Genomic DNA, 27672 nt, shown 5'->3' on the forward strand with positions numbered 1-27672 from the left:
GGAGAGCAGTTTAAAGCAGTGATCGTGCATAATTCTGTTAATTTAGCATAACAAAGAAAGAAAGCAATCAGGAATAAGTGTCTTAAACTGGGTTAAGGTCAACTTTACCAGATGGTGACAAAAGTGAACAAGAAACAGCTATTTGAAGCTAAATCAATCACAGAAATGGGGAGTATTAAAGGAGGAGATGGTGAGGATTCTGGACTAAAAGGAAATCTTCAAAATCTAAGCACCCATTGATTAAGTGGAATAAGGCAAAAATGGGAAGCTTATGACATACTAAGGACTTAACACTAGGAAAGGACTAAATAAAAAAAATTGGCAGATAAAATTGAGGAAAAGCCCAGGATGTTTTATAAATATGAACAGAAAGAATGGGTATGTGGGGAAAAGGGTATTCTCTGTATGATGGTGGAAGAGCTATGTGGTTTTAAATGAATGGATTGTGTCTCTTTTGGTGGATGAATGAAATGGCATGGACATTAACATTTAAAGAAGAAGATTGTGAAATATTGTAAGTTCTAAATACAGAAGGGGCATTTAAAATTTCAAAATTGGGGGAGTGGGGGGGGAAAATTACCAGGTCCAGTTAAAATGTATCCCAGACTCTTAAAAGAAACCAGGGAAAAATTGATAACAAGTGGTGACTATAATTTTTCAATTTACTTTGGATTTGGGGATGGTAACTGTAACGTTGCTGATGTAAAAGTAGCCTGTAGGACGAAGGGTCTTGATCCGAAACATTGTTCATTTCCCTCCATAGCTGTTGCCTGACCCACTGAGTTCGTCCAGTTATTTGTGTGTTGCTGTAGGACCTGATACTTGTTGTGACCATTGGGGAACTTTAGGATTCCTTATTATGTAAGGTGTTGCAAAAAAACAATTTCAGCTGTCTTAATAATTCAGATTTCTTTCCCCATGAAGTTTTGTTTATTTTGCTGGTTCATGAAGCTTTTCTTCCATTCACTTGACATAAAATTATTACCATGATAGAGTCTTTTTTTTAAAAGTGTAGATCACTAATTTCATCTGTAGTCAGGAGATTTATACATGGACACCCATGTTGTGACTGTTTGGGTTACAGAAAATTACCCTTACGGAATTTGCAAATAACTACCCAAAAATCCAAAATACAGAATAAAATAGATCTTATAAAATTTATGTGTGGAAAAAGATTAAATAAACAAAATGCAAAAGAAACAACAAATTTTGTCTATTTTTATCCTCTTCAACTTTCATTTCTTGATGCATGCACAGATAATGTGGCTTTTTTTAATGCGGTAAGTTCATTTTGCTGTTTAGCAGATTTTGTCCAAGAGTTTCCATATTTTTAAACCTCAGATGTCTGAAACAGGGCCAGCAAGTTTAAGTGCAAGTTGTAAACCTAAAGGCTGGAGGTGATAGTGGAGACACAAAAGGCTGCAGATGCTAGAATCTGATAGGCAAGGTAGGTGACAAGTGGAATCAGTGGTTTGTGATTTCCTTTTCTTTACCTATCACCTATCACCTTCCAGCTTTCAGTTTGTTTCCTTTTCACTCCAGGTTACAGCATCTGCAGTCACTTGTATCTGCAAAGGCAGCTGCTGGCCAATTAAGAGAGATGCTTTGGAAACTGACAAGACCTATATTTCAAGTGGCACCCCTGCTGTGAACCAGCAGCTGTGGTACTACTACAACTGTTGGGGGGGGGGGGGGGAACATTCCTTAGGAGTGCATCTCCACTTATAACATGGGATTCAATGGGAAATAAGATTTTTTGTGGGAAATTGTGATACAGTTGGTTATCTAGGAATGCAACCCTCAATAATGCAGGGTTGCCTATATAACATTGAGTTCCAACAAGGAATACTTTGTGAAACTGTAAACTGGACTTCAAACAGAAAGTGCTATAAATATAAAGAAGGATGAATGGCATTCTGTGGAGACAGGAATAGTGTTAATATTCCAGGTCAGTGACCTCATCAGATCATTGACCTGAAACGTTAACTCTATTTCTCAGATGTTGCCTGACTTATTGAGCAATTCCAGCATTTTCTGTTTTTATTTCAGGTTTCCAACAATAAGGTTTTTTAAATCATAAATTGGACTTGTTTTAAACTGAGAAACAATTCAGATCAAATGTAATTTAACTGATCTATTTGAGAATATTTTCCTATTAATTGCAGAAGAACTTTTCTGTAAATACATTTTTTGCTTGTTAATTGTTGCTTTGCCAAGTATTTGAAGTAACGTTTGATTAGCCAAGGAGATCATCTTTTGTAAATGCTTAGTTCTACCCATTCTGATTTTGTGTGCTTCATTTTCAAAGTTGTGGCGCATTTTAACTGACTATTTTTGTTTAAGGTAAAGAAAGGTGTAAAAAGGAAGGCAGACACTACTACACCCACCACTTCAATTTCCAATATAAGTAGTGAATCCTTGTCAAGAAAGCCTACAAAAATCTGTTCCCAAAAGGTAACCAGTCAGTCCATCAAGTCACCAACAAAGTATCTACCAGATTCTCAACAGCATCAAGCTGGAAAGAGAGAAAAAATAATGGAACATTTACAAGATTGTCATAACATTCTCAAAGAAATGTTTGCAAAGAAGCATGCTGCATATGCCTGGCCTTTCTACAAGCCTGTGGATGCTGAGGCATTGGGACTTCATGATTACCATGATATTATTAAACACCCCATGGACCTTAGTGCTGTGAAAGTAAGTTCATTTCATCTCCCCCTGCACAAATCCAAAATACTGAATAAAGCTGAAAACTGGTGTTTTATCAGCTACTTCATAAGATGGTCCATTTTCTATCCTTCCTGCTTGGTTTTGTATCTTGCTCATCCTATACAATCTGGTTAGAATATTTGAGTCAGAAGTTTTGAAGTCATGTGCCTTCTTTATCAGGTTTGCTCCAAGGCAGGTTGGTACATTTATTTATTCCTTCATCAAATGTTCCTTTGGAACTGGAGGACTTCAGTTTTCTCTTATTTTTGGTATTTTTTTTTGCAATTGGGAGCATTTTGGAAAAGGAATTAGTGTGGAGTCACTGTAGCAGACGGAATGAATTCTTGAAGAAATTGGACCAATGGCAAAAAAAAACAAGTTCCAAAGGTTCCATGGGAGGTGATTAATACAAGTTACAAAGTACTGTACAAAGTGTGAGAAGATCCAAGCAAGTATTGAGGTAGCAAAGATAAATTATAAGTATATTAAAATTAAAGCACTCTTAGAATTCTACTGTTGGCAAAACAAATTATAGGAAAAAGTAGAATGGTCTCCAATATTGGAAATTTTGCTGATATCTTAAATATGTGATATTTATTGTTCTACATTCCTATTTGATTCTCAAATTCTGTTCCATAAGTTTAGGAGAATATTTTCTTATTTACTTTTGGTTTTGTTGACTGGAAACCATTAATAGGCCAAAGGAGGTCAAATGGACATTGTACCATTGAGCATTATTTTCTCTGCAATCTCCAGACACCAGTACTGCAAAGTTAGACCTCGGTACCATGGTGCAAGCTCGTGAGGAAGAAAGCCTTTTATTTAATTTTAAAAAAAACAGGTGCTTTTGCACGTTCCTGTCCCTGGCTCTAACTGTGACTTTGTGGAAAAGGTTGTCTGTTTTTATAATGTTTAAAATTTTAGAGTGTGGATGACAGCATCATAAGCATGTGGATGAAAACTGAGAGAGGACCATGTACGTACTCACACATGACAGGAGAAGAGACTGCATGGGAAGAGAAGCTGTTGCTAATAATTCTCTGGCTATGACAGGATAAATAACAACAGAACCAAGCAAGAGCAGTCCCATCCAGGAGGATGATCATGGAGAGACGTTGGAGGAGGATGGTGTAGACAGCATTAAAAGCAGCAAGCAGATTGAGAAGATCTGTATTGTTGGTTAGCTTTAGTCTCTTTTCCATGGTATTTTACTGGTGATACTGATCTGTTTTGTACTGTGGCAGTGCCAGAAAACACTTTTTTGACAGGATTCTTATATAGAGTCTGGGATAAGCTAGGCAGAGTTCTCTAAGGTACAGCATGTGCAAGGAGTTTGGGGACTTACTAATAGTTTTCAAGGATGGACAGGTAAAGGATTAGGCTAAAGATGGAGGCTTTTGATGGCAGATTTGAAGAAGAGAAGGATAGCACCTGAGGGGGGAAAAGAATACATAATTCACCATCCTACTCCCACCCTGACTGCTCTCGCTCTCGTGCTCTCTCTCCTCCCACCCCACCCCCACCCACTCTGTAACTTGTTTTCTTTCTCTTCCAGTTCTGAAGAAGGGTTGTTGCACCTACTGTTTTGAAGTTTATAACATTATGAGAGGCATAGATAGTGAGGGTAGGCGGTCAGAATCTTTTTTCCCAGGGTAGAAATGTCAAGTACTGGAGGACATGCATTTAAGGTGACGGAGGGAAAGCTTAAAGGATGTATGCAGGACAGGTTTTGTTTTTTTTCCACAAAGTGGTGGGTGCCTGGAATGGACCTTTGGTGGAGTTCCAGAAGCAGATACCACAGTGGCGTTCAAAAGACTGCTAGACGCACGTGAAAATGCAGGGATATGGATCATGTACAGGCAGAGGAGAAGTAGTTTAATTTGGCATCATTTGGCGCAGACATCATGGGCCAAAGCTCCTGTTCCTGTGCTATACGTTTCTATGTTTTAGATGCCACATGGCCTGGTGGTATTTAGAACAATTTGCACCAGAAATAAGTAGCTAATGGTTAACTTTACGTTATAGTATGATGCAAGAATATTGTGTAATTTTGGCAGGTGAGAACAGGGCCTGGTATTGGTTTATTATTGTCACTTGTACCGAGGTACAATGAATAACTTGTCTTGCATACCAATCGTACAGGTCAATTCATTACACAGTGCAGTTACATTGAGTTAGTACAGAGTGCATTAATGTAGTACAGGTAAAAACAACAATATCAGTACAAAATGTCACAGCTACAGAGAAAGTGCAGTGCAATAAGGTGCAAGGTCACAACAAGGTAGATCGTGAGGTCATAGTCCATCTCATTGTGTAAGGGAACCGTTCAATAGTCTTATCACAGTGGGGTAGAAGCTGTCCTTAAGTCTGGTGGTACGTGCCCTTAGGCTCCTGTATCCTTTACCCAATGGAAGAGGAGAGAAGAGAGAATGTCCCGGGTGGGTGAGGTCTTTGATTATGCTGGCTGCTACACCAAGATAATGAGAGGTAAAGACAGAGTCCAACAGATCTGATAGAGAATGGCTAAACCATTACAGGATGTTGCCATCACTGACAAAATTTGCATTTATTATCTATTCATTACTGCCCACGAGAAAGTACTGGTGAGTAATCAGCTTGAACCTCTGATTTGTGATGAGAGTACTTTCTCAGAGCTGTTGGGATAGAGAGTTCCAATATTTAGATCCAGCAACAGTGGAAAGATTTTCAGATTAGGATGTTGTGTTATTATAAGGGTATTTTCAAATGGTTTATTTCCTCTGCATCTGCTGCCTGTGCTCTTCCAGAAAGGAGAAGAAACATTTGAGTTACTACATTGCCTTTTTATATGGGATACAGTTATAGTAAGTGGTGAAGGGAAGAACCTTTCAGCTGCTAGATATGGGGTGCCAATCAAGATCACTTTGTCCTGAATGGTGTTGAGCTTGAGTATTGTTGGAGATGTACTTATGCAGGCAACAGTAGAGTACCCCATTGCATCCCTGACTTGGGTCTTATCAATAGCAATGCTGTAAAGCTGGCTGACATAATGTATCTTGACTCATCGTTAGCAAGGCAGGTTTCTAATATGTTCTTTATTATGTCAATGCTGGGAGGCAACAGTTCGTCACAATGGATAAGCATGATGTACACCCATTTTACCTTGGCATTGCCCTTGACTGAACAGTAAGATACAAGAGTTGCATGATGAGTATACCAGGTAAGATGAGAATTTGTAGAAAGAACCTCTGCAAACTAAGTGTCTGCAGTGGGAGCAATTGGTACAACCCTCAGGATTTAAACCTTTGCTGCCTCTTAGTCATGCATGTCAGTATGGATTCCATCAGTACACAAAATTCATGGACACCCAGGTTAGTTCAACAAGACGCATCATTGCATAAACTTTGCAATAACTCAGATTTGTTGGCTCCCATTTCTGAGCCACATCACTCCCCTCCTGTCAGGATTTTAAAAAGTAAATGGCTTAAGTTAGATGCCAACCTAAGCCTGTTTTTGTTCAACAACCTTTTCAGCCTACCAGCTGAACACATCCTCACCATGACATAATAAAGGACGCAACATGGTTTCGACCTGCTGCTCTTCATTTTCTGGACTAAACAAGGCCACTGTGCAGTTAACCAGTATCATTAAAATTCTCAGAGGTTAACAGTTTGGAGATATGGTGCTGTCCAAATGATGGCACAGAATATGCATGAGTGCCTGCTGTCCAAATGGAATAATAGGCTCCCTGAGCAGCATCCTTCCATATACCATGGATGCAGTGGCGTGGCATGGAATGTGCATAAATGTTTAATAAATAAATGGGTGCAAAAGCTTTGGAGAGTCACAGTGAATCCATTTGCTGCTGGATACCCAATTTCTGAACATCTTTTGTAACACATGTATTTGTGTGGCTAGTCAGTTAAGTTTCTGTTAAGTGATACCATCCATAATGTTGCTTTTGGGATCTTGGCAATGGTAATGACAATGAATGTCATGGCAGATACTTGAGCACTTTTGTTCCTGGAGATGCTCATTACCTGCAACTTGTCCAATGCAAATATTGCTTTCCACTTATCTGATTATGCCCAAATGTTGGTGAGGTCTTGCTATGTGCAGGCATGGGCAGCTTTGTTATCAGAATTACAAGCAGAATTGAACTTCATGCAATCACTTCTCACATTTGACATGGTCATTAATAATGCAGCTAAAGATGTGTGGGCTTGGGGTGCTGCTTTGAGAAACTCCTTTTTCTCAGATGTAATCCCAGTCACTGTATCTTTGATTCCCCTTGACTTCAGTTTTATTAAGGTCTCTTGTTGCCTCACTTGGCATAACCTTACCTTAACATCAAGGGCCAGCCACATGTGTCTAGCCTCTGGAACTCTGCTCTTTTGGACATATTTGGACCAAGGTTTTAATGAGATCAGGTTCTGAGTGGTCTTTAGAGAACCCAAACTGAACATCAGTGGGAACCAAACAAATTGCCACTCAATAGCGTTAACAAAACCTTTTTATTACTTTACTGCATACTTAGAGTAAATCAGGGCTGTAATTGATTGGATTGGATTTGTCATGCCTCTTGTGGACAGGAAATTTTTAATCTTGTCTGGTACTGGAACAGCTTGGCCACAGATAAAGCTAGTCTGGTATGCAAGTCCTCAATTTCAATGTTATTTGGCCCCATGTCCTTTGCTGTGTCCAGTACTTTTGGCTGTTTCACCTTATCATGGAGTTTAAATTGAATTGGCTCAGAATTGTGTTTTATAATGGTGTGAACTTCAGGAGGAGGCCTAGAAAGATCGTTCACTCAACACCTCCAGCTGATTGATAATTGCTAATGCTTCCACCTTGTCCTTGGCATCATTGAGAATGGGGAAATTTTTGGGGTCTCCACTTCCTGTTTTAAATGTACAGCAGCATTTGAGGACTGGGTGTATCAGAGCTTTGACCTGTTCTGTTAATTGTTTAATCATAAGCTCTGGATGCTGCTGCTTTTGTCTGGTGTATACTGTATGTAGTCTTGCTGTAGTTTCACTGGGTTGACATCTCATATTCTTTTTTAGCTGTACTTGCTATTGCTTCTGCCATGCCCTTTGGCACTCAGTGAATCCAAGTTGACCCCATTGGTTGCCAATAATTGTAGTATGATGATATCCCACTCTGAGAATGTAAATTTGTGAAGGTATGCAGTGCTGCTGCTGATGGCTCACTGTGCATCATTGAGGGCTTGCTCTCAGCTGTAGACTTGTTTTAAATCTGTCCTATGTGACATCTTGTGAGGAAGAAATACAACAATGCAAGGTTCAAGAATCTTGGATGATGAGAGATGATGCAAATTAGGTCAGAAAGAAAAAGCATTGTAAGGTTTAGAAAGCTGAAATCAGACAGGACCCTTGAGGAATATAAAGGAAATAGGAAAGAACTTAAACAGAGGATCAGGAAGGTTAAAAGGGGCCATGAAATGTCATTGGTGAGTAGGATTAAAGAAAATCCCAAGGTGTTTTGTACATATTGAAAACCGGGACAGAGTAAGATCACTCAAGGACAAAGGAGGGAATTTGTACCTGGAACCAGAGGAAATGGGTAAGGTATTAAATGAGTACTTTGCATCGGTATTCACCAAGGCAAAGGACATGGAGGATCATAAGATCAAGGAGAGGTATGCTGGTTCCAGGGCATGCTGATTTCAAGGATAAGGAGCTGGATGTTTTGAAGAGTATTAAGGTGGATAAGTCCCAAGGGCCTGATGGAATCTACTGCAGGTAATTGAGAGGCAAGTGAGGAGATTTCTGGTGCCTTAACAGATCTTTGTATCCTCTTTAGCCACAGGGAAGGTCCCAGAGGACTGGAGAATAGCCAATATTGTTCCTTTGTTTAAGAAGAGCACCAACATTTTACCATTTTTAAAAAATGCACTGCATTTCTATATTTTCGATCAAAGGTGTTTGAGGTATTGATTTTGCCCTTTCAATGCTGAATGTATTGTTGAATTTGCCATATTTTAAAATTTTGCTATAACTAATTAGATGATGCTTCTAAATGAAAAGCTATTTTCCATTTTGTGGAACATATCAATGAAGACAGGCTGCATAGTTAACAACAGTGCATCCCTTCTTGATGAACTTAATGCATTCTATGCACGTTTTGAACAGAAGGGAAGTGGATTGTCACCATCCACCCTGACAGCCTCCAATGCAGCTGAACCTGTGATCACAGCTGACGATGTAAGATCAGTCTTCTAGAGAGTGAACACGAAAGCACCTGGCCCAGATGGTGTCCCTGGCCGTGTGCTTAGACCTTGTGCTGATCAGCTGGCAGAAGTATTTGCAGACATATTTAACCTCTCCCTGCTTCAAGCTCAGGTTCCCACCCGTTTTAAGAAGACCACTATCATCCCAGTACCAAAGAAAAGCAAGGTAACATGCCTCAATGACTACCGACCAGTGGCTCTGACATCCACCATGAAGTGCTTTGAGAGGTTGGTCATGGCATGCATCAACTCCAGCCTCCCAGACAATCTTGAGCCACTGCAATTGGCCTATCGCCGAAACAGGTCTACAGCAGATGCCACCTCCCTGGCCCTACACAGCTCTGGAGCATCTGGACAGTAAAGACACTTACGTTAGACTATTGTTTATTGACTACAGCTCTGCCTTCAATACAATAATCCCAAGCAAGCTTGTCAACAAACTCCGAGACCTAGGACTCAACACCTGCCTCTCTAACTGGATCCTTGACTTTCTAACGAAGAGACCGCAATCGGTGAGGATAGGCAGCAATACCTCCAGCATGAGTATTCTCAACACTGGTGCCCCACAAGGCTGCGTCCTCAGCCCTCTACTCTACTCCCTATACACTCATGACTGTGTGGCCCGATTTCTAGTACTGTACTAGTTCTTCCTGTACTAGTTTGCAGATAGTACCACCGTTGTAGGCCGTATCTCAAACAGCAATGAGTCGGAGTACAGGAAGGAGATAGAGAGCTTAGTGGAATGGTGTCATGACAACAACCTTTCCCTCAATGTCAACAAAACAAAAGAGCTGGTCATTGACTTCAGGAAAGGGGGTGGTGTACATGCACCTGTCTACATCAATGGTGCTGAGGTCGAGAGGGTTGAGAGCTTCAAGTTCCTAGGAGTGAACATCACCAACAGCCTGTCCTGGTCAAATCACGTAGAAGCCATGGCCAAGAAAGCTCACCAGCGCCTCTACTTCCTCAGGAGGCTAAAGAAATTTGGTTTGTCGCCTTTGACTCTCACCAACTTTTACAGATGCACCTTAGAAAGCATCCTATCTGGATGTATCACGGCTTGGTATGGCAACTGCTCTGCCCAGGACCGCAAGAAACTGCAGAGAGTTGTGGACACAGCCCAGCGCATCACGGACACCAACCTCCCCTCCTTAGACTCTGTCTTTACCTCTCATTGTCTTGGTGTAGCAGCCAGCATAATCAAAGACCCCACCCACCCGGGTCATTCTCTCTTCTCTCCTCTTCCATCGGGTAGAAGATACAGGAGCCTGAGGACGTGTACCATCAGACTTAAGGACAGCTTCTACCCCACTGTGATAAGACTATTGAACGGTTCCCTTATACAATGAGATGGACTATGACCTCACGATCTACCTTGTTGTGACCTTGCACCTTATTGCACTGCACTTTCTCTGTAGCTGTGATACTTTATTCTGTACTGTACTGTTATTGTTTTTACCTGTACTACATCAATGCACTCTGTACTAACTCAATGTAACTGCACTGTGTAATGAATTGACCTGTATGATTGGTATGCAAGACAAGTTTTTCGTTGTACCTCGGTACAAGTGATAGTAATAAACCGATACCAAAATTAATTCCATTTGATGGCAGTGCTCTTCATTGCTGAAGAAAAATATTTGTGCTTCAAATTTTTCTTGAAGGGCACCAGCTTATGTGTTGTACAAATGTCTGTTTACCCAATAAATAAACTTGTGTCTTCACCTTTGAAACAAATTGGACATCTTTTACAGAACCCTCCTGATCTTCTGGTAGTTCAACATAATGGAATAACAATAAGGTAGGTTCTGAAAAGGATATATGATCTGTCCTGTCAGAGGAATACACACATCACGATGGTGAAAACCTACCCACTGTTTTGTTTTAGTTCAGAAGGAGGGATGATGGAAGGAAGAAAAGAAAACCGCCTAGTTCCTTTTTCACTTTAAATAATTTCATATTGTGCATGATCAGGTAATATTTACCCACCTCCATCATTCAAGTGAAGACTGTCTTTGTTACTTTCACCCACTGTTACTATGCATATAAATTACTGAAGGGAAAATGTAGATTATAAAAATTAGACCTATTAAGCACACTGCCAGTTGCACGATGGTTCATTGTATACCTTTTTTGAGAGAGCTGGACCAGTTCATAGCAAGTATAGAAAGTGCATTGCATAAGTTGCAAGTTCTAAGTAAAATGTCAAAGTTAATGTGGTCAATTAGCTTGATTTGATTGGCCTAAGGAGGAACTTTCAGGATTTTTTTTGTTAATTGAAGAGGAGTTTGTTTTGTTTTTCACCTTAAATTCACAACATATACAAGGATTTAACCCAACCTATAAAGCATCATCACTTTGGGGAAAGCTGGAAGGATCATCTGGTCTTTTCCTATCCATAGTCAAATATTCGGATGCTTGTTTTCCAATGTGGATGGTTTCTATGATTTTGGTTCATAATCCACTCTGGTATTGTTTGTTTTCAGTTAGCTACTACTACTTTCATTGTTGCTGGCAGCAATGTTGAACTCACCTGAAGCAAAAGTGTTATCAATGACTACAAACTGAACACAGATCAAAAATTGATTCTTGTCACTGCCTCATTTTTTAAAAAAAATCCATTCGCATTTCAAATTGTATTTGCTGTGTTGCCTCGCTGCAGAGAATTCAAGGAGATCATGTGGTGTGGCTTTGAATCAGTAAAGAGGTAGGTATTATAGTATAGAGGGCTGTATGGACCACAGTATCTTTGTCTGCTTGACTTTAACTTTGGTCTCTGGGTCTTCCCAAATAAGAGTTAGTTTCATTCTTGATCCAGTAGAATTTTATTTTATAGTTCCCTGCAATTTACTATGTAAATTTTGATAATTTGCAAGATTTGCCTCAGGAAAATGCTATCTTGCCCACATGATTTCCCCATCTTCTCACAAAAAGTTGAGACATTTTGTAGATAATCTTGTCTTTGTGGAAGAGTTGAAGTCCAGTTAACCTTTGCAACATTATTCCCAAAGTAAATCAAAATAGCAGTATTAAATACATGGATCAAGGATTTCATTACACCATCACAGATCCCTCCCCCAATCCTTTGGAATGGCCAGCTTGTATGCTTTGAATACAAGGTAAGTAACAATCCAAAACATCCTTCATAATCTATATAGGTAAAATGTAAACTGCAAAAATCCTAGTCTGTTGAGCTCCCTTTCCCACATAGGGATAGAGTCTAAGCCTATCAGAGCACTGCTTCAAGATTTAAATGGCACAATAAAATAGAACCCAGCAGTAATTCAGTGCTTTTCCAAAAATTTGTTTACTATTCTGCTCACTTTGACAATTGACTGGGTAATAGGCATGAATTTGTGTAAGAAGTAGTAATTTTCAGTTGAATACAATCTGATGTTTGAGTTCAAGGATCAGCCAGAGTTGTTTAACTGTACTGATAATTATGGTGCTGCATCTTGATCCCAGATGTTCAAATGGAAACTTTTTTCCCCAAGCATAAATTCTACTCTGAGCACAAAAATAGATGCTGCTACCAGGAATAGATGTAATGTTCTGTGATGCCAGATGTTAATCTGGGGTCAGATTTAAGTAGATCTTTTGAGAACTGTTACCGATAACAACTTGTTTGAGAGCATTTAAAATTTAATTTTGTCATACTGTCAGACCTTGCATTGGGTATTGTTTCCAGGGTGCAGACCATAGGAATTGGGATATTTCAAGTCTCAGTCATAGAGTTATACAACATGGAAACAGGCACCTCACCCCAACTTGTCCATGTCAGGTAAGGTCCCTACCTGAGCTAGTTGCATTTGCCTGCATTTAGCCCATATCCCTCTAAATCTTTTCTATCCACGTACCTGCATAAATGTCATTTAAATTTTGATTCTGTTCTCATCTCTACCATTCCTCTGGCAGCTCATTCTATTTAAGCACCACACTCTTTGGAAAAACTTTTCCTTCAGGTTCCCTTCAAATGTTTCCCCTCATGTTTCAAATGTTAAATGTCCTCTAGTTTTAGACTTCCCTTCCCTGGGAAAAAGACCATCCACCCTTGTCTATGCTCTTCATGACCTTTATAAACCTCTAAAGTTGCCTCTCAGCCTCCTTTTGCTCCAGGGAAAACAGTCCCAACCTATTTAGTCTCTCCTTGTAAATCAAGCTCTTCAGTCCCAGCAACATCCTTGTGAATCTTCTCTGCACCTTCTCCAGCTTAATCACACCCTTTTTATAGTACAGCGACCAGAAATGTGCACAATATTTCAAGGGCCATCTCACCAAAATCTTGTACAGTTGTAACATGATGCCCCAACTCTTGTACTGATTGCCCAGACTGATGAAGGCAGGCGTCCATATGCTGCTTTCACCACCCTGTCTAACCTGTGTCACTACTTTTTTCTTTTTCAGGGAACTATGTACTTGTATCCCTAGGTCTCTCTGTTCCACAACACTCCCCCAGGGCCCTGCCATTCACTGTGTATTTCCTACCCTGGTTTAACTTCCTAGAATACATCACTTCACACTTGTCAGTGTTAAATTCTGTCTGCTATTCCCTTGCCCACATTCCCTCATTGGGGTCTATGTTGGATTTGACATTGTTGGATCTATATAGGCATTGTATTTAATCAGAGAACATTTGCTTGCGAGCAGTGTGTCTAAGTCCAGGCTTTTATTGATCTTGCCCTCTTGGTTGCTCTTGAAGCAAACCTAGAATCTTGAAGATCTTTGAGGAAAAGAATTATCCCATTTGTTCTTATGTTTACAGGTGTGAAAGCACAATCTGCAGATGGCAAATTGTTTTCAAAGGAGCCCTTCCACTCCTTAGGAATTGCTTTTACTGAAAGAACAAGATTTATGTCTATGGGAAGCTGTCAGCATTTTTAGAATCTTGATAACTTTACCACTTTCAGTGCAGTTCTGTTGAGATGTCCTAGTCGGATTATAGTCTCATCTGCCACTTCTTCCATTTAAGAACCGATAAGGGATGTCAGGAATTAAAACACCAAAGAGACAGCAGCAGTAAACTTGAAAATAATGTAAATTTGAAATGTGTAAGCATTCTAATTTGCCAAAGGATCTATCCAATGTGCCAAGTTAGATACCAAACTTTGAGACCTGGGTTTGAAATCAGCTTAGGTGGGAGGCAAGTATTTCATTACTGGCTATGATAGTGATAAATTGGATTTGTATAGCACATGACATCTTTAACACAGTGAAGTGTACCCAGGTAATTGCCTGGAACTTAGAAACAATGAAATGCAACTTAAAAGACTTAAACCTACACTACCATTCAATGAGATTGTGGCTGATCTCTATCGTAATTCCAATTTACTTGCCTTAATTATGTATCCTATAATAGCTTTACCAATCAAAAATTAATCGTGTTAATTTCAGGTTTTTTCAGCCTCATTTTTTGGAGGGAGGGGGAGAATGTACACGTTTCAACTATTTTTATGTGAAGTGTTTCTTGATTATCCCTTAAACACTTTGGTTCTAATTTTAAAAGTGTTTTAGGCTCTTGCCAGAGGGAATACGTTCTTTCAATATACCTGATTGAAATCAACTTCCATCATCTTTTTATCTTCTAAACTCAGAAGTATATTTATCAGCTAGATGTTTGGAAGGCTGTTGCTGCTTTTCTTGCTGTCTTCTACCCTTATGGCCTTCAAGGGAGATGTGTATCTTTGGCATTTTCAGTTGCTTGTGCAGTCTTCTGATTGTATTATTGTCTCATCTTCTGCATGGCCACCCTCTCACTCTCCCTTTTTTTTGTTGTACACGTTCTATGGAAGGGCATTCTCCCTTTGTCCTCTTCAGGTTCCTGCACTGTAGTTTGGTTGGATCCCTCTTGCTTGACTGGAAACATGGCAAGGTGATCTCTCATCACTCCCAGTTTGCTTCTTGGGTACATTTATTTGGGTTGTTATTGTTTCCTTTTGTTGCTGTGATAAGGTTCTGGTAGTACAGTGTTGGTAGAAAGATTGCATGAATATTTTATCATCACTGACATATGTCATGAAATTTGTTGTTTTGTAGCAACTGTGCAGTGCAAGACCATAAAGACAAAAATTACTATAAGTTAAAAAAACAAATATAGTGCAAAAAAGGGATAATGAGGTAGTGTTCATGGACAGTTCAAAAATCTGATGGGGGAGTGAAAAAAGCTGTTTCTGAAACATGGAGAGTGGGTCTTCAGGCTCCTGCGCCTCCTCCCTGATGCTAGTAACGTGAAGAGGGCATGTCCCAGGTGAGGGTCCTTAATGATGGATTACATTTTCTTGAGGCACCACCTTTTGAAGATGTCCTCAGTGGTGGGGAGGGTTGTTCCTGTGATGGAGCTAGCTGAGTCAGCAACCCTCGGTATTTTTGGTGCTGATGGTATTTGACTTTGCAGTTTTAGTGACAATTTTGACAACAATTTGCTTTGCTAAGGTCTATTACACTTCAGACATGTTGTATCACAGTATAGTGCTCCATGTACTTGTTTCAGTGGCATGCTGATAATCAGTATATGAAGTGCTTGATTTGCTCTTGCAACTTATGTTTACATGGTGTGATCTTTTCAGGCATTGTCCAGATTTGAGACGTGCCGGCTTTGTCATCAGGAAAAGGAATTTGATTCTTGTGACATTGTTTTCTATGGAGTTCTTATGTGGGTATTATTAATATTTACAATGAAAAGGTGTGATTGAAAACACTATTTTACTATAAACTAGAAGTAATTGAGGTTTAAAGAAGTCTCTACATTCATTCTTGCAACACTAGTGCCTTGTTTGTAAACACTGTGGGTAATTTGATCATTTACTCCATAATGCTTGAAAGCTGACTGCAGTTTGACCTGGATTCAAAACTGACAGTTAAATTATGGGGACAGGTTATGTAGACCAGGTTTGTACAAGAAATTAAAGAATTGGTTTCTATCAGTACACATCTGTTCTATGTAACCTTCCTGATAATTTAATTACTTTATTTAATTTAAGGTGAACTTGTGTAGTCCTCCCTCCAATGTTATCCTCAATGTGGAGTGTCCCAAACACACAATTCCAGATGTGTTGAAAGAGACTGCAAAACTTTCATCTGACGTATTCTAGCCCCTCAAGATGAAAGCTGGCATTCCATTAACCTTTCTACCAGTTTACAGTTCTCTAATCTCAAATCTCTCTGCTCCTCCAGTAATTCCATTTAGAAAATGTCTTCATCCTTTTGATCTTGGGTCCAAAGTGAAAAACGTCCCATTTCCCTCCATGTTGAATTGAATCTGCCACAGTTTTGATATTAACCTTTGGAACTTTTTATACTACTTTGTCACTAAGCTCAAAACTGTAAGAATCCTGGATAAATGTCTGTCCCTTCCTCGATTCATTTACAAATACTGTGAAAACTGGGGCACAATGCTTGTTACATTTTGGCAATTTCAATGCATACTTTTTATCCCGACCCTGTCTTGTATCTCACAACCAAATCAAATGGTTGGCTCCAACTCCATCCACTTCTTTCTCCTAATGGATCTGCTGCTTGAAACTTTATTGTGTGTCTCTGAACCCCAAAAATAACATCAATAGTCATCCACTACATTAGTGGCCTCTTCAAAAAAAAAAGTCCTGGTGGGCATGACTTATCCTTCACAAACCCATTCTGGTCCTCTGATCATTTCATATTTGTCCAAATATTCTACAAGTTTCTCCACAACAGGTGTTGGACTAAATAAACATTTTCTGGTTTATTTTTTCCCCACTGTTTCAAATAATGGAGTGGCATCCTCTAGCACCATTGTATTTTTCATCTTGGCCCGCTGAGTTCCTCCAGCATCATGGTGTTTTACATCTAGATTCTAGCATCTGCAGTCCTTTGTTTCTCTTCTCAATTTTCTAGTTCATTGAGAAAGTTTCATGAATTGAAAGATATTTGGAAGAGTATAACAACCATGTACAATTTCATAACCTATTTATTTCAATAAACTGGAGGATTGACAGTACAGTTCCAGAAATTTGCCTGTTTGCTCCTAAATTATATTTTATCCCTTTACTCAGTTTTTATTATTTCAGTCCGCCCACCACACCCCCCCCCCACCCCCCCGGCTTATTCCTGGAACTTTTGTCCTCTTTCCTCTGCCCAAAGAAGCAAGACATTTGGAGAGTGCTGGGCCAATGCTTGGCTCATTGATGAGTTTGCTATGGACCTGGACCTGTTGAGGTCACATCTTTCATGCTATCATGTGTCAGATCTAAATTACATAGAACGGTACAGCACAGGACCAGGCCCATGATGTCTGTGCTTCCTTCTGCACATCTGCCTGCACGTAGACTATAATCCCTCAATTCCCTGCCTGTTAATGTGCCTGTCTAAATGCCTCTTAAACGATGCTATTGTATCTGCTTCACCACCTCTCCTACCAGTATGTTCCAGGCATCTGCCACTTTTTTAAAAAAAAAACTTAACATGCACATTTCCTTTTAAGCATTCTCCCTCTGTCACCTTAAAGCTATGTCATCTAGTATTTGACACTTCCATCCTGGGGAGAGACTCTGGTGCTGTTCCTGACTACCCTGTCTATGCCTCATAATTTTATATATTTCTATCAGGTTTCCCTTCAGCCTCTGACACTCCAAAGAAAACAATCTAAGTTTGTCCAACCTCTCCTGGCTAATACACTGAAATCCAGGCAGCATCCTGGTGAAACTCTTCTCCATACTCTCCAAAGCCGCCACATCCTTCCTGTAATGGGGTGACCAGAACGCCACACAACATGGCCTAACCAAGGTAGTGACAAAACTCCACAGGCAGCCAAATTTGAGCAGGAGGTTCCACATTGTCTTAAATTAATGGAGTTAAAGGCTTTTGTGTGAGATTTTTAAAAAAAATGTTATATACAGTGGTCAATCCTGTTCTATACCTATATACCATTGCGCCTTGAGATGACCATTGCGCCTTGAGGTGGAAGAAATCTATACTGAGATCCTAAGAGCTCTTTCTCCACTGGAAGGTGGTGGTTGAGGAGCCATGCAATGACTTTTCCTGCAGAGGGCAGTTACTGCAATCATAATTGTCTCATTTTTTTTTAAGATTATCACTATCATAGGCCTCTTACATGTCTTCCTCCCTATGCAGATGTGCAAGTTCAGAGGCTGAGCTCCAAGTTATCAACTCATTCACTACAGCACACAAGAGAATGGACCTTATGTAGCATCTGATAAACACAAGTCCTTTACCAGCTGGCCCCACATACAACACCATCTCTCACAACAAAGATCACAACATGACCCTGGGAAACATGAGCTGGTTCCCTTACCTTGAGACGCCTCTGAATGAAGGCAAACATTACTGATTAAATTCACCTTCGAGTAAAAAAAAATGTTTGAAGATCAAGACCTCAAACTTAGCTCAAATTTCATTTTCTACTGGGCACAGATTTCCTGTATGCCCCTGAACCATGGATTAGCTGCAGCATGCAAATCAAAGCACTGGTGAGGTACCACCAACATTTGTCTCCACAAAATTCTTCCAATCCATTGGCAGGATATGCAATCCGATGTTGGCATCCCTTCCCAGATGAACATCTGAGATTTGAGTCCCTAAGTCTATTCAGTTGATTCCAGTGGGCAGGCCATGCCATTCATAGGCCTGTCACCCAACTCCTGAAATAACATAAGAATCAGGAGCAGAAGTTGATCAATTGGCCTCTCCAGCATGTTCCAAGCTCCATCAAGCTAACAGGTTGCCGAGTGAGCAAAGGAAATAATTTGAGGGTATTCTCTAAGTGCCTTTTGAAAAAAGTTTAAAATACTCAGTGACACACAGGAATCCTTAAACTGTGACAGACTTAAAATGGAACAGAATTGGAGAATTGGAAATGGAGAAGAAGAACACTTCCCCAACTGCCTTCCTACCCCACCTGTGGCAGAGTATTGCAAGTCCAAGCATGCCATTCACCTCAGAAAGAAAAGGAAGCAAGCCATCCTGTACCTGAGGGACTACCTAAGAGGGGAGAAGATGAGGATTTCTAACTTGTGGCAAAAACTTGTATGCCTGACCTTTTTGTTCAAGAAAAGTATCTGGAATACAGTCATGAAAATAAATGCCTTTTCAAACTGAAGCTTATCCCAATCCTGAAGTTTTCCATCATAACCGCTGCTTTTCTTTCAAGTTTTTCAGATCTGTGTATAGCTCTATTACTGCTTTTGATCAGTTTGTAAGTTCCTTTAGAGTGCTTTCAACCAATCCTTCCAAATCAGATGAAATTAATTGCTGATTTGAAGAGGGTAACTTCAGGATAGAAGTGAACAAAAGCATGGTGGAACTGAAATGCATTAATGGGCATCTTAAAGTGGTGGAGACAGCTTGCAGAAAAAAATCTAGTGTTCTTGTTTTCAGTTTTTAGGGATTTTGGAGTCCCTTGCAAGACCACAATGTATTGTCCATTCCTAATTGCCTCTGAGAAAGTTGTGGTGCACTACCTTCTTGAACTGCTGCAGTCCTTTTGGTGAACATACTCCTACAGTGTTGTTGAGGAGAGAGTTCCAGGATTTAGATCTCGTGACAATAAATGACCAGTGATGCATTTCCAAGTTGAAGTGATGTGAAACTTGGAGGAGAATCTGCAGATGGTGGTATTCCCACGCACCAGCTCCCCTTGTCCTCCTTGGTGGTAGAGTTTGAGGGTTTGGGAGATGTTGTAAGAGTAGCTTAAGCAAGTAACCGGTGAATTTTTAAAGATGTTACATTTTGCAGCTATTATATGCCTCGTTTTTCTTCTTTTGCACTATTTATTTTTGTAACTTGTAGTAATTTTATGTCTTGCACTGTACTGCTGCTGCAAAATAACAAATTTCATGACGTGTCAGTGATAACAAACCTGATTCCGATGGAGTAAATGCATGTATAAAGTGGGGTGTCAATCAAAATGACTACTTTTGTCCTGGATCATTAAGTTGTTTGAGTTGTTAGTGCTGTACTTAGCCAGGCAAGTGGAGACTATTCCCTCACATCTAACTTGTGACCTCGTTAATGGTGGAAAGGCCATGGTGTTAGGAGGTGAGCACTCACTGGATGATACTTGGTCTCTGATTTGCTGCTGCAGCCACAGTATTTATGTGGTCGGTCCACTTGAGCTTCTAGATGATGGCGACCCACAGATATTTGTGGTGCAGGGTGGGCTAGGGTGACGGTAATGCCATTGAATGTCAAAGGTAGGTGGTTAGACCCTCCCTTGTTGGAGAAGGTCACTGGCCAGCACTTTTGTGGCTTAAATGTTACTTGTTAAGTTTATCAACCCACGTTCTATGTTCTAACCCAGTCAGGGCAAAAAGGGTTGCATACACAGTCACTGTAATAACAGTCCCTTGAGCCTATTCTGTTGATGTTGCTGATCCTCTACTTAGGGCCCACTCTCCTGACTGACCTAATTCCCTGTATGCCTTGAATATACTCGGTGACTGAGTATCCACAACCCTCTAGGTTGGAGAAATAAAAGATCTGAACAAAGTTTCTTAATGCATTCCTAATTGACTGGCCATTTATCCCAAGACTCTTGATTATCAATGTTTTGGGTTGAAAACCTGCATCATTCTTGTCTCCATGCTGGCTATGGCAGTTGGTTCAGAATGGAACTGTGCTGTTCAGCCATTCACACTGAAGTAAGACTTGGACTTGCTTGCATGCTCTGAGTGTTCAGGACATGCTGATTTGTAGGGCTGAATGATATTGTCCTGATCATGGAATCCAACAGCTGGGCTGTCTTGCTGGGATTCTCCAGCAATACATTATGGTACTGCCACTCGCCTCCTGCACCTGTTCAAAGCTGATGCAAAGTGAAGACCCCAAAGATATAAGTAAGGATTTAGGCATGCAGATTCAGAAGGAAAGGGTAAGGTAAGCTACTTTTACTAAAAGCAAAATGCTGCAAATGCTGAAAATCTGAAATAAAAATTGCAATATGTTGTAAATATTCAGTTAAATCATGGAATGTTTATGGCAAGAGACAAGTGGTTAACTTTGTGGGTTGATGACTTCAGGGGTGCATCTAGTAGAGGTGCTGCCTCACAGCTTCAGTAGCTTGGGTTCAAACTTGACCTCCATTGCTGTCTGTGTGGAGTTTGCATATTCTCCCTGAGACCTTGTGCATTTCTTTCATGTGCTCTGCTCTGGTTTCCTCCCACACTCCAGAGACGTCACAGGTTAATAGGTTGATTGGCCATTGTAAATTGCCCCAAGTGTGTGGGTGGGGGGGCAGGGAGGGCGGAGTTGATAAGAATATGGGGAGACTAAAATGGGTTAGGACAGGACTAGTGTAAATACAGATGGTTGGTGGTCTCTTGGACTCTGTGGGCCAAAGGAGCCTGTTTCTGTGGTGTATCTCTCTATGTCCCTTTTAGTCAGAGGTCTTTTTTTAAGACATGCCTAGTTAGATAATGAAACACAGTTCCTCGCGATTGTGATGAGTTTTGTTGGAATAGTGTACGAGGTCTAAGACAATGAGATAGGCATTGAATGGAGAACTAAAGATGGGCAGCTGCGTGCATAGGGTTGCTCTTGCAGACAGAAGTGCTCTGCAAAGTTGTTGCCCAATCTCCTGATTTGGACACTACATTTGAGCACTGAAATGTAGCCTCCAAATTGGAATTTTGAGTCATAAGAACATAAGAAAAGCAGGAGTCAGCCATCTGGTTCGTTGAGCCTGCTCCGCCATTCAATAAGATCATGGCTGATCTGGCCATGGACTCAGATCCACCAACCTGCCTTTTCCCCATAACCCTTAATTCCCCCACTATGCAAATATCTATCTTACTTCATCTTAAATATATTTAATGAGGCAGCCCCTACTGCTTCCCTGGGCAGAGTCTCGCAGTTGGAAGACATACAAGGAAAGCAGCTTCACATGCAAATATAAAATTTAGGAGCAGATGTAGGCCACTTGGTCCCTCCTGCCTGCTATGCCATTTAATAAGAGCATGACTGATCTGATTGTACCATTGATTCCATAATTCACTGTAACCTTTCATTTCCTTGCGCATCAAGTGTCTGTCTACCACTGCCTTAAAATATATTCAAAGGTGGTTCTTCCATCACCCTTTGCGGAAGAGAGTTCCAAAGACTTAGGACTCTTGGAGGGGAAAAATAGCTCTCTTCATCTGCCTTAAATGGACAGCATCTTATTTTTAAATGGTGGCCTCTAATTCTAGATTCTTGCACAAGAGAAAGCATCTTCTCCACATCCATCCTGTGAAGACTCCTCAGGATCTTTTGTTTCAATTCAGTCCCCTCTCACTCTTCTAAACTCCAGCATATACGAGCAAGTCCAAGCTTTCCTTGTAAGATAAACATGCCCATTCCAGGTATTAGTCTGGTAAACCACCTGAACTGCTTTATGGATTATTCCATAAATAAGTAGACCATTACTGTCCACAGCACTCCAGATGTGGTCTTGTGTATATAACTGAAGCACAACTTGCTGCCTTTTATATTCAATTTCCCTTGCAATAAACTATAACTTTTTGGGAGTTCCTAATTGCTTGCTGCATGGACAAAGACACCCAGATCCACTGAACGCTATTGCCTTTCAATTACCCACTATTTTTAAAATATTTAATGTTTCTAATTTTTTTAAACCAAAGTATGTGATTGCACAATTTTCTATTTGTATTCAGCCATGTTCTCATCCATTAACTTAGCCTATCTACTTTTCCCCTGAAGCCTCTCTGCATCATCCTCACAGCACACACTGCCGTCCAGTTTTTTATCCTAAGCACACCTGGAGATATTACCCTCAATTCCCTTTATCCAAATTGTCAATCTAGGTTGCAAGCATCTAGGGCCACAGGAATGGTCCCTGCAGCACTCCAACTGGACCCACTGGTCCCAGCCTCCCAATGTGAAAATTGCTTTTTTATTCCAACACTTTTCTGTCCATTAACTGATCCTTAATCCATGCCTTTGATTTTGTTTAATAGTTCCCTGTGTGGCACATTGAAGAGCTTCTGAAGGTCTGAATATGTCACAAACTTTTCTTTCCCAATATTTTTCCCTCTTCAGCAGTCCCTTGGGATGAAAGGTGGCTATATCCATTTCGGTTTTGTGGGTTCTGAGGTGCGTAATGAGGCCAATATGGGAACTGTAAAAGGTGATCGGGTGGGTAGTTTTCTGAGGTGGCCCACTCCTTTTAATGCTTACAAGAGCATATGTCCTTCCATTGCATCAACTTGGTTTTCAATACCATTGAGTACTAGAGTCATGAAGTTATACAGCATAGCAATGGGCCCTTCAGCCCAACTCATCGATGTCAAGCTAGTCCTATTTGTCTGCATTTGGCCCATATCCCTCTAGACCTTTTCTGTCCATGTACCTCTCTAAGTGTCTTTTAAACATTGTATTTTTACCTGCCTCTACAGCTTGCTCTTGCAGCTCATTCCATATATGCACCACACTCTGTGTCGAAAATATTTCCCCCCTCACCTTAAATCTATATCCTATAGTTTTAGTCTCCCTCACCCTGGGAAAAAGACTGTGACCGTCCACCATATCTATGCCCCCTCATGATTTTGTATACCTGTATAAGGTCACCCCTCAGCCTCCAACGCTCCAAGGGAATAAAAGTCCCATCTACTTCACTTTGAATTGCCAGGAGTTAGTGAGGATGTTGCATTTCTTCAAGGAAGCTTGAAGCATGTCCTTAAATTTTTCCCTAGTAGTCTCTTTCCATGATAGAGCTTAGAATAGAAAGTCTGTTTCAGGTGTCTGGTGCCAGGCATGCGAGTGATGTGAACTGCCTAAGGTAGATGACCAAGTGTAACTAGGGGTTCAGTGCTAGGGATATTATCATAGAACCATAGAACAGTACAGCACAATACATGACCTTTGGCCCACAATGTTGTGCCGACCTTTAAACCTCGCCTAAGACTATCTAACCTCTACCTCCCCCATATCCCTTTATTTTAAATTCCTCCATGTGCTTATCTAGTAACCTCTTGAACTTGACCAATGTTCCTGCCTCCACCACCACCCCAAGCAGCGCTTTCCATGCCCCAACCACTCTCTGGGTAAAAAACCTTCCTCTGATATCTCCCTTGAACTTCCCACCCATTACTTTAAAGCCATGCCCTCTTGTATTGAGTATTGGTGCCTTGGAAAAGAGGCACTGGCTGTCCACTCTATCTATACCTCTTAATATTTTGTATACCTCTATCATGTCTCCCCTCATCTTCCTTCTCTCCAAAGAGTAAAGCCCTAGCTCCCTTAGTCTCTCCTCATAATGTATACTCTCCAAACCAGGCGGAATCCTGGTAAATCTCCTCTGCACCCTTTCCAATGCTTCCACATCCTTCCTGTAATGAGGTAACCAGAACTGGACACAGTATCTAAGTGTGGTCTAACCAGAGTTTTGTAGAGCTGCATCATTACCTCGCGGCTCTTAAACTCGATCCCACAACTTATGAAAGCTAACATCCCATAAGCTTTCTTAATTACCCTCTCCACCTGTGAGGCAACTTTCAGGGATCTGTGGATATGAACCCCCAGATCCCTCTGCTCCTCCACGCTACCCAGAATCCTGCCATTAACTTTGGACTCTGCCTTGGAGTTTGTCCTTCCAAAATGTACCGCCTCACAATTTTCCAGATTGGACTCCATCTGCCACTTCTCAGCCCAGCTCTGCATCCTATCAATGTCCCTCTGCAATCTTCGACAATCCTCCACACTATCCACAACACCGCCAACCTTTGTGTCGTCTGCAAACTTACCAACCCACCCTTATACCCCCTCATCCAAATAATTAATAAAATCCTGGGAGAAGATGCTGACGTTGGTTTGTTTGTCCGTCCAGTGAATTTGGAGGGTTTTGTGAAGACAGGAATGATGGTATTTTTCTAATGCTTTTAGGTGCCTGCTGTAGGTGGTTCGGGTCTCAAGCATATGAGTGCATGAATCACTGCTGCCCCCTAGACGATGTGTTTTGTGACAGGTTTGAAATGTTGATCTTCATATACCCTTTTCTTCAATCAACCAAATGTTGTGCTGGGTTCATTGAAGGCAATGATGAATCTTATCATCAGTGTCAATCTTGGCTGAGCAATATCTGCTGAGATAAAAGAAGTGGTTGATGTTTTCCAGAGTCTCACTATAAACCTTTATTGTCTGAGGGTAGTGTGCTGTAACAGGGCAGGTTGATAGAAGACCTTTGTTTAATGAATATTGAGTGTAAGGCTCATCCTTTCATACGCTTCAGTGACAGTCAGTGATGAGTTGGAAATCAGTCTGACCTTGTGCACGTGCTAGCATTGTCTGCATGCTGCAACTTGACTACTGAGATTTGGGTAACCTTGGCTTTTGAGTGTAACTGTCATAAACTGAACAGCTACCCACTGGTTCTGATGATTAGCTCCACTCCTGCGGATTGTTGGAGGTGAGAAAATTTTGAGAAAAGTGAGGCAATGAAGTAGCCTTGTTTTGCACCAGTCTTCACTGAGCATGGTTCACTTGTAGATCTGTTGGTTGACTTCACAGCTGTCCTGGTACAAGTATAAGATGGAGACAATTTCTATGAATAGCCAAATTTGAGAAGGGTGTTACACAGTTCATCCCAATTAAGGGAGTCATTGGCTTTCGTTGGGTTGCAAAAGGCCATGTAGAGTGGCTGGTGCTGCTCCCTGCATTTTTCTGGGAGTTGTGCTGATGATCACGTCCCTCTGCTTCTGGATGGATGGATGGACTCCACACTATGATTTGGGAAGCAGTTCTTGGGTCTCTGGCAGGAGGTGACAATCACAATGACTTTCCCTGTGGTGGCAACTGGAAGACACCTCTATAATTATCATAGTCATGTATATCATACGTTAGTCATACTGTATATCATACTTTATAGCACTGAAGAATCCATGATTACATGGATGATGGTGAGTTGCTGAACCTTTTGTGCCGCCACCTGTTCTTTAGCTTCAGTTTCTATGTTGGACCATGGCCTTCAGGTACTGGCAAAGCTGCTTTTCCCTTGTAGAAAGATGCAGTTTACAATCCAGAAATGTCTTGTGTTTGCAGTTAATTAGTTCCTTGATCACCTGGACATTCTTAATTAGTCCTTGATGGGGAATCTGAGACTCTCATCACAGATGCTAATTATGTCAGACTTCAGGACAGCCCTTGGACACTTTGCTGTTTCTACTTGGAGTTGACAGTTTGTGATATTGCTTGAAAGAAACAATTTTGGGGAGTTTTTGAAAGCTTCAACATTGATCCTCTTTATAGTAGTGCTTCTGTTGATGCTGATGTTTTGGGACCAGTCTGATTGAGATGAAAGAGTAGATTAGGTGCTGGTCAGTCCAGCAGTTGTCAGTACCTGTCATTGGTCTTGGTGATGTGGACCTATTTGTGGTCCCTGGTTTGGACAATGATATAATCTTGGGTAGCCCACATCCCAATGCTATGAACATTGAATTTTCCAATGTCAGGTGACTCACACCCCCAGTGTTCTTTTCCCATTTATACCAGTCCACCTAGGTTCTCTCTCCCTTTGTTCATCATTACCATCCCTCCCACCTCTATTCCCCCACCTGATTCCTTTGCTCATCACCCACAGACTATCCACCCGGGTTTCTTTTCCCTTAGCCTACACTTCCTATCTCCTCACCTGGTTCTACTTATCACCTTCCGGCCTCTGTCTCACTCCTCCTTACCACCTCTTTATACTGGCTATCTTTCCTCTACACTCTGTCCTGATACAGGGTCCCAACCTGAAATGTTGACCAGCCCTTTGCTTCCACAGATGCTGCTTGACTGGCTGAGTTCCTGCTGCAGTGGGTTTTTTTTGCTCCAGATTCCTACATCAGTCTCTTATGTCTCTAATATCTGGTAGGTGCCAATGCTAAGACCAGAAGGGGTGGGGGAGGGCAGGGTATTGCCTTGAAGTCTTGTGCTTGTCTGTTTGACAAAACAGAATATTCCTTAAGATGCGGCCATCCTCCAAATATTTTGTCAAGCGTGTGGAATTTGCACATTGTCCTGCATGAGTGTTCTGGTTTCCCCCAACATCACCAAGATATGGTGGCTGTTGGGTTAATTGGCTGCTATAAATTATATCTGACCACTGGGAAAATACGAAGGTTTGTATTTTTAAAAAAAATAGAAACATGAATGGAATACCAAAACATTGTCATGTTTCATGTCAGTAGAATTAACTATCTGAGGAAAACAAGGAATTTTCCAATATAGTCTTATGTGTTTCAATAAAATGTACATAATCTGTTTTTTGGCTTCTCAATACTAATATGCTCTTGCCCAATAATATCTAGAATTGTTGAGAAAATCTGAGTTTTTGTTAATATCTTACCCATCTTACTAGTGCATTGGTCCAGTAAATTAGCTTTATAGATTTCAGTCACTGTGGGTTTAAAATTATAAAATGAGTGAAGAAGAAAATGTGACCATAAACTGCCAGTGCCATAATCCAGGTGGCAAAATGACCCTTTGAAAATGTTACCTACCATTCATGCTCCGTCTGGCATAGACACGATTCCATTGCATGGTCAAGTCTTGTTATCATCAGGGCAACTAGGAATAGTTATTAAAAACTGCCCTACCAGTGTTATCGACTTTATTAAAGGGCAATTAATAAAATAAAAAGGGTCCTGACCCGAAATGTGGACTGTCCATTTCTCTCCACAGATGCTGCCTAACCTGCTGAGTTGCTCCAGCTTCTTGCATTTTGCTCCAGCTTCCAGCATCTGCAGTCTCTTGTGTCTGAATAATCC

At 40.8% G+C, this 27672-nt stretch overlaps 1 protein-coding gene across 1 annotated transcript in view; it reads left to right on the top strand.

Annotated features, from left to right (window-relative positions):
* LOC127568956 (bromodomain-containing protein 3-like) overlaps positions 1 to 27672 on the top strand; it is a 56738-nt gene that overhangs the window by 14587 nt on the left and 14479 nt on the right. Inside the window, exon 5 of the mRNA XM_052013231.1 lies at positions 2344 to 2697. Within this exon, the coding sequence (XP_051869191.1) occupies positions 2344 to 2697 (354 nt within the window). The remainder of the gene's footprint in view (positions 1 to 2343; positions 2698 to 27672) is intronic.

The sequence above is a fragment of the Pristis pectinata genome, chromosome 3 (genome assembly GCF_009764475.1).
Source record: "Pristis pectinata isolate sPriPec2 chromosome 3, sPriPec2.1.pri, whole genome shotgun sequence".
NCBI lineage: Eukaryota > Metazoa > Chordata > Chondrichthyes > Rhinopristiformes > Pristidae > Pristis > Pristis pectinata.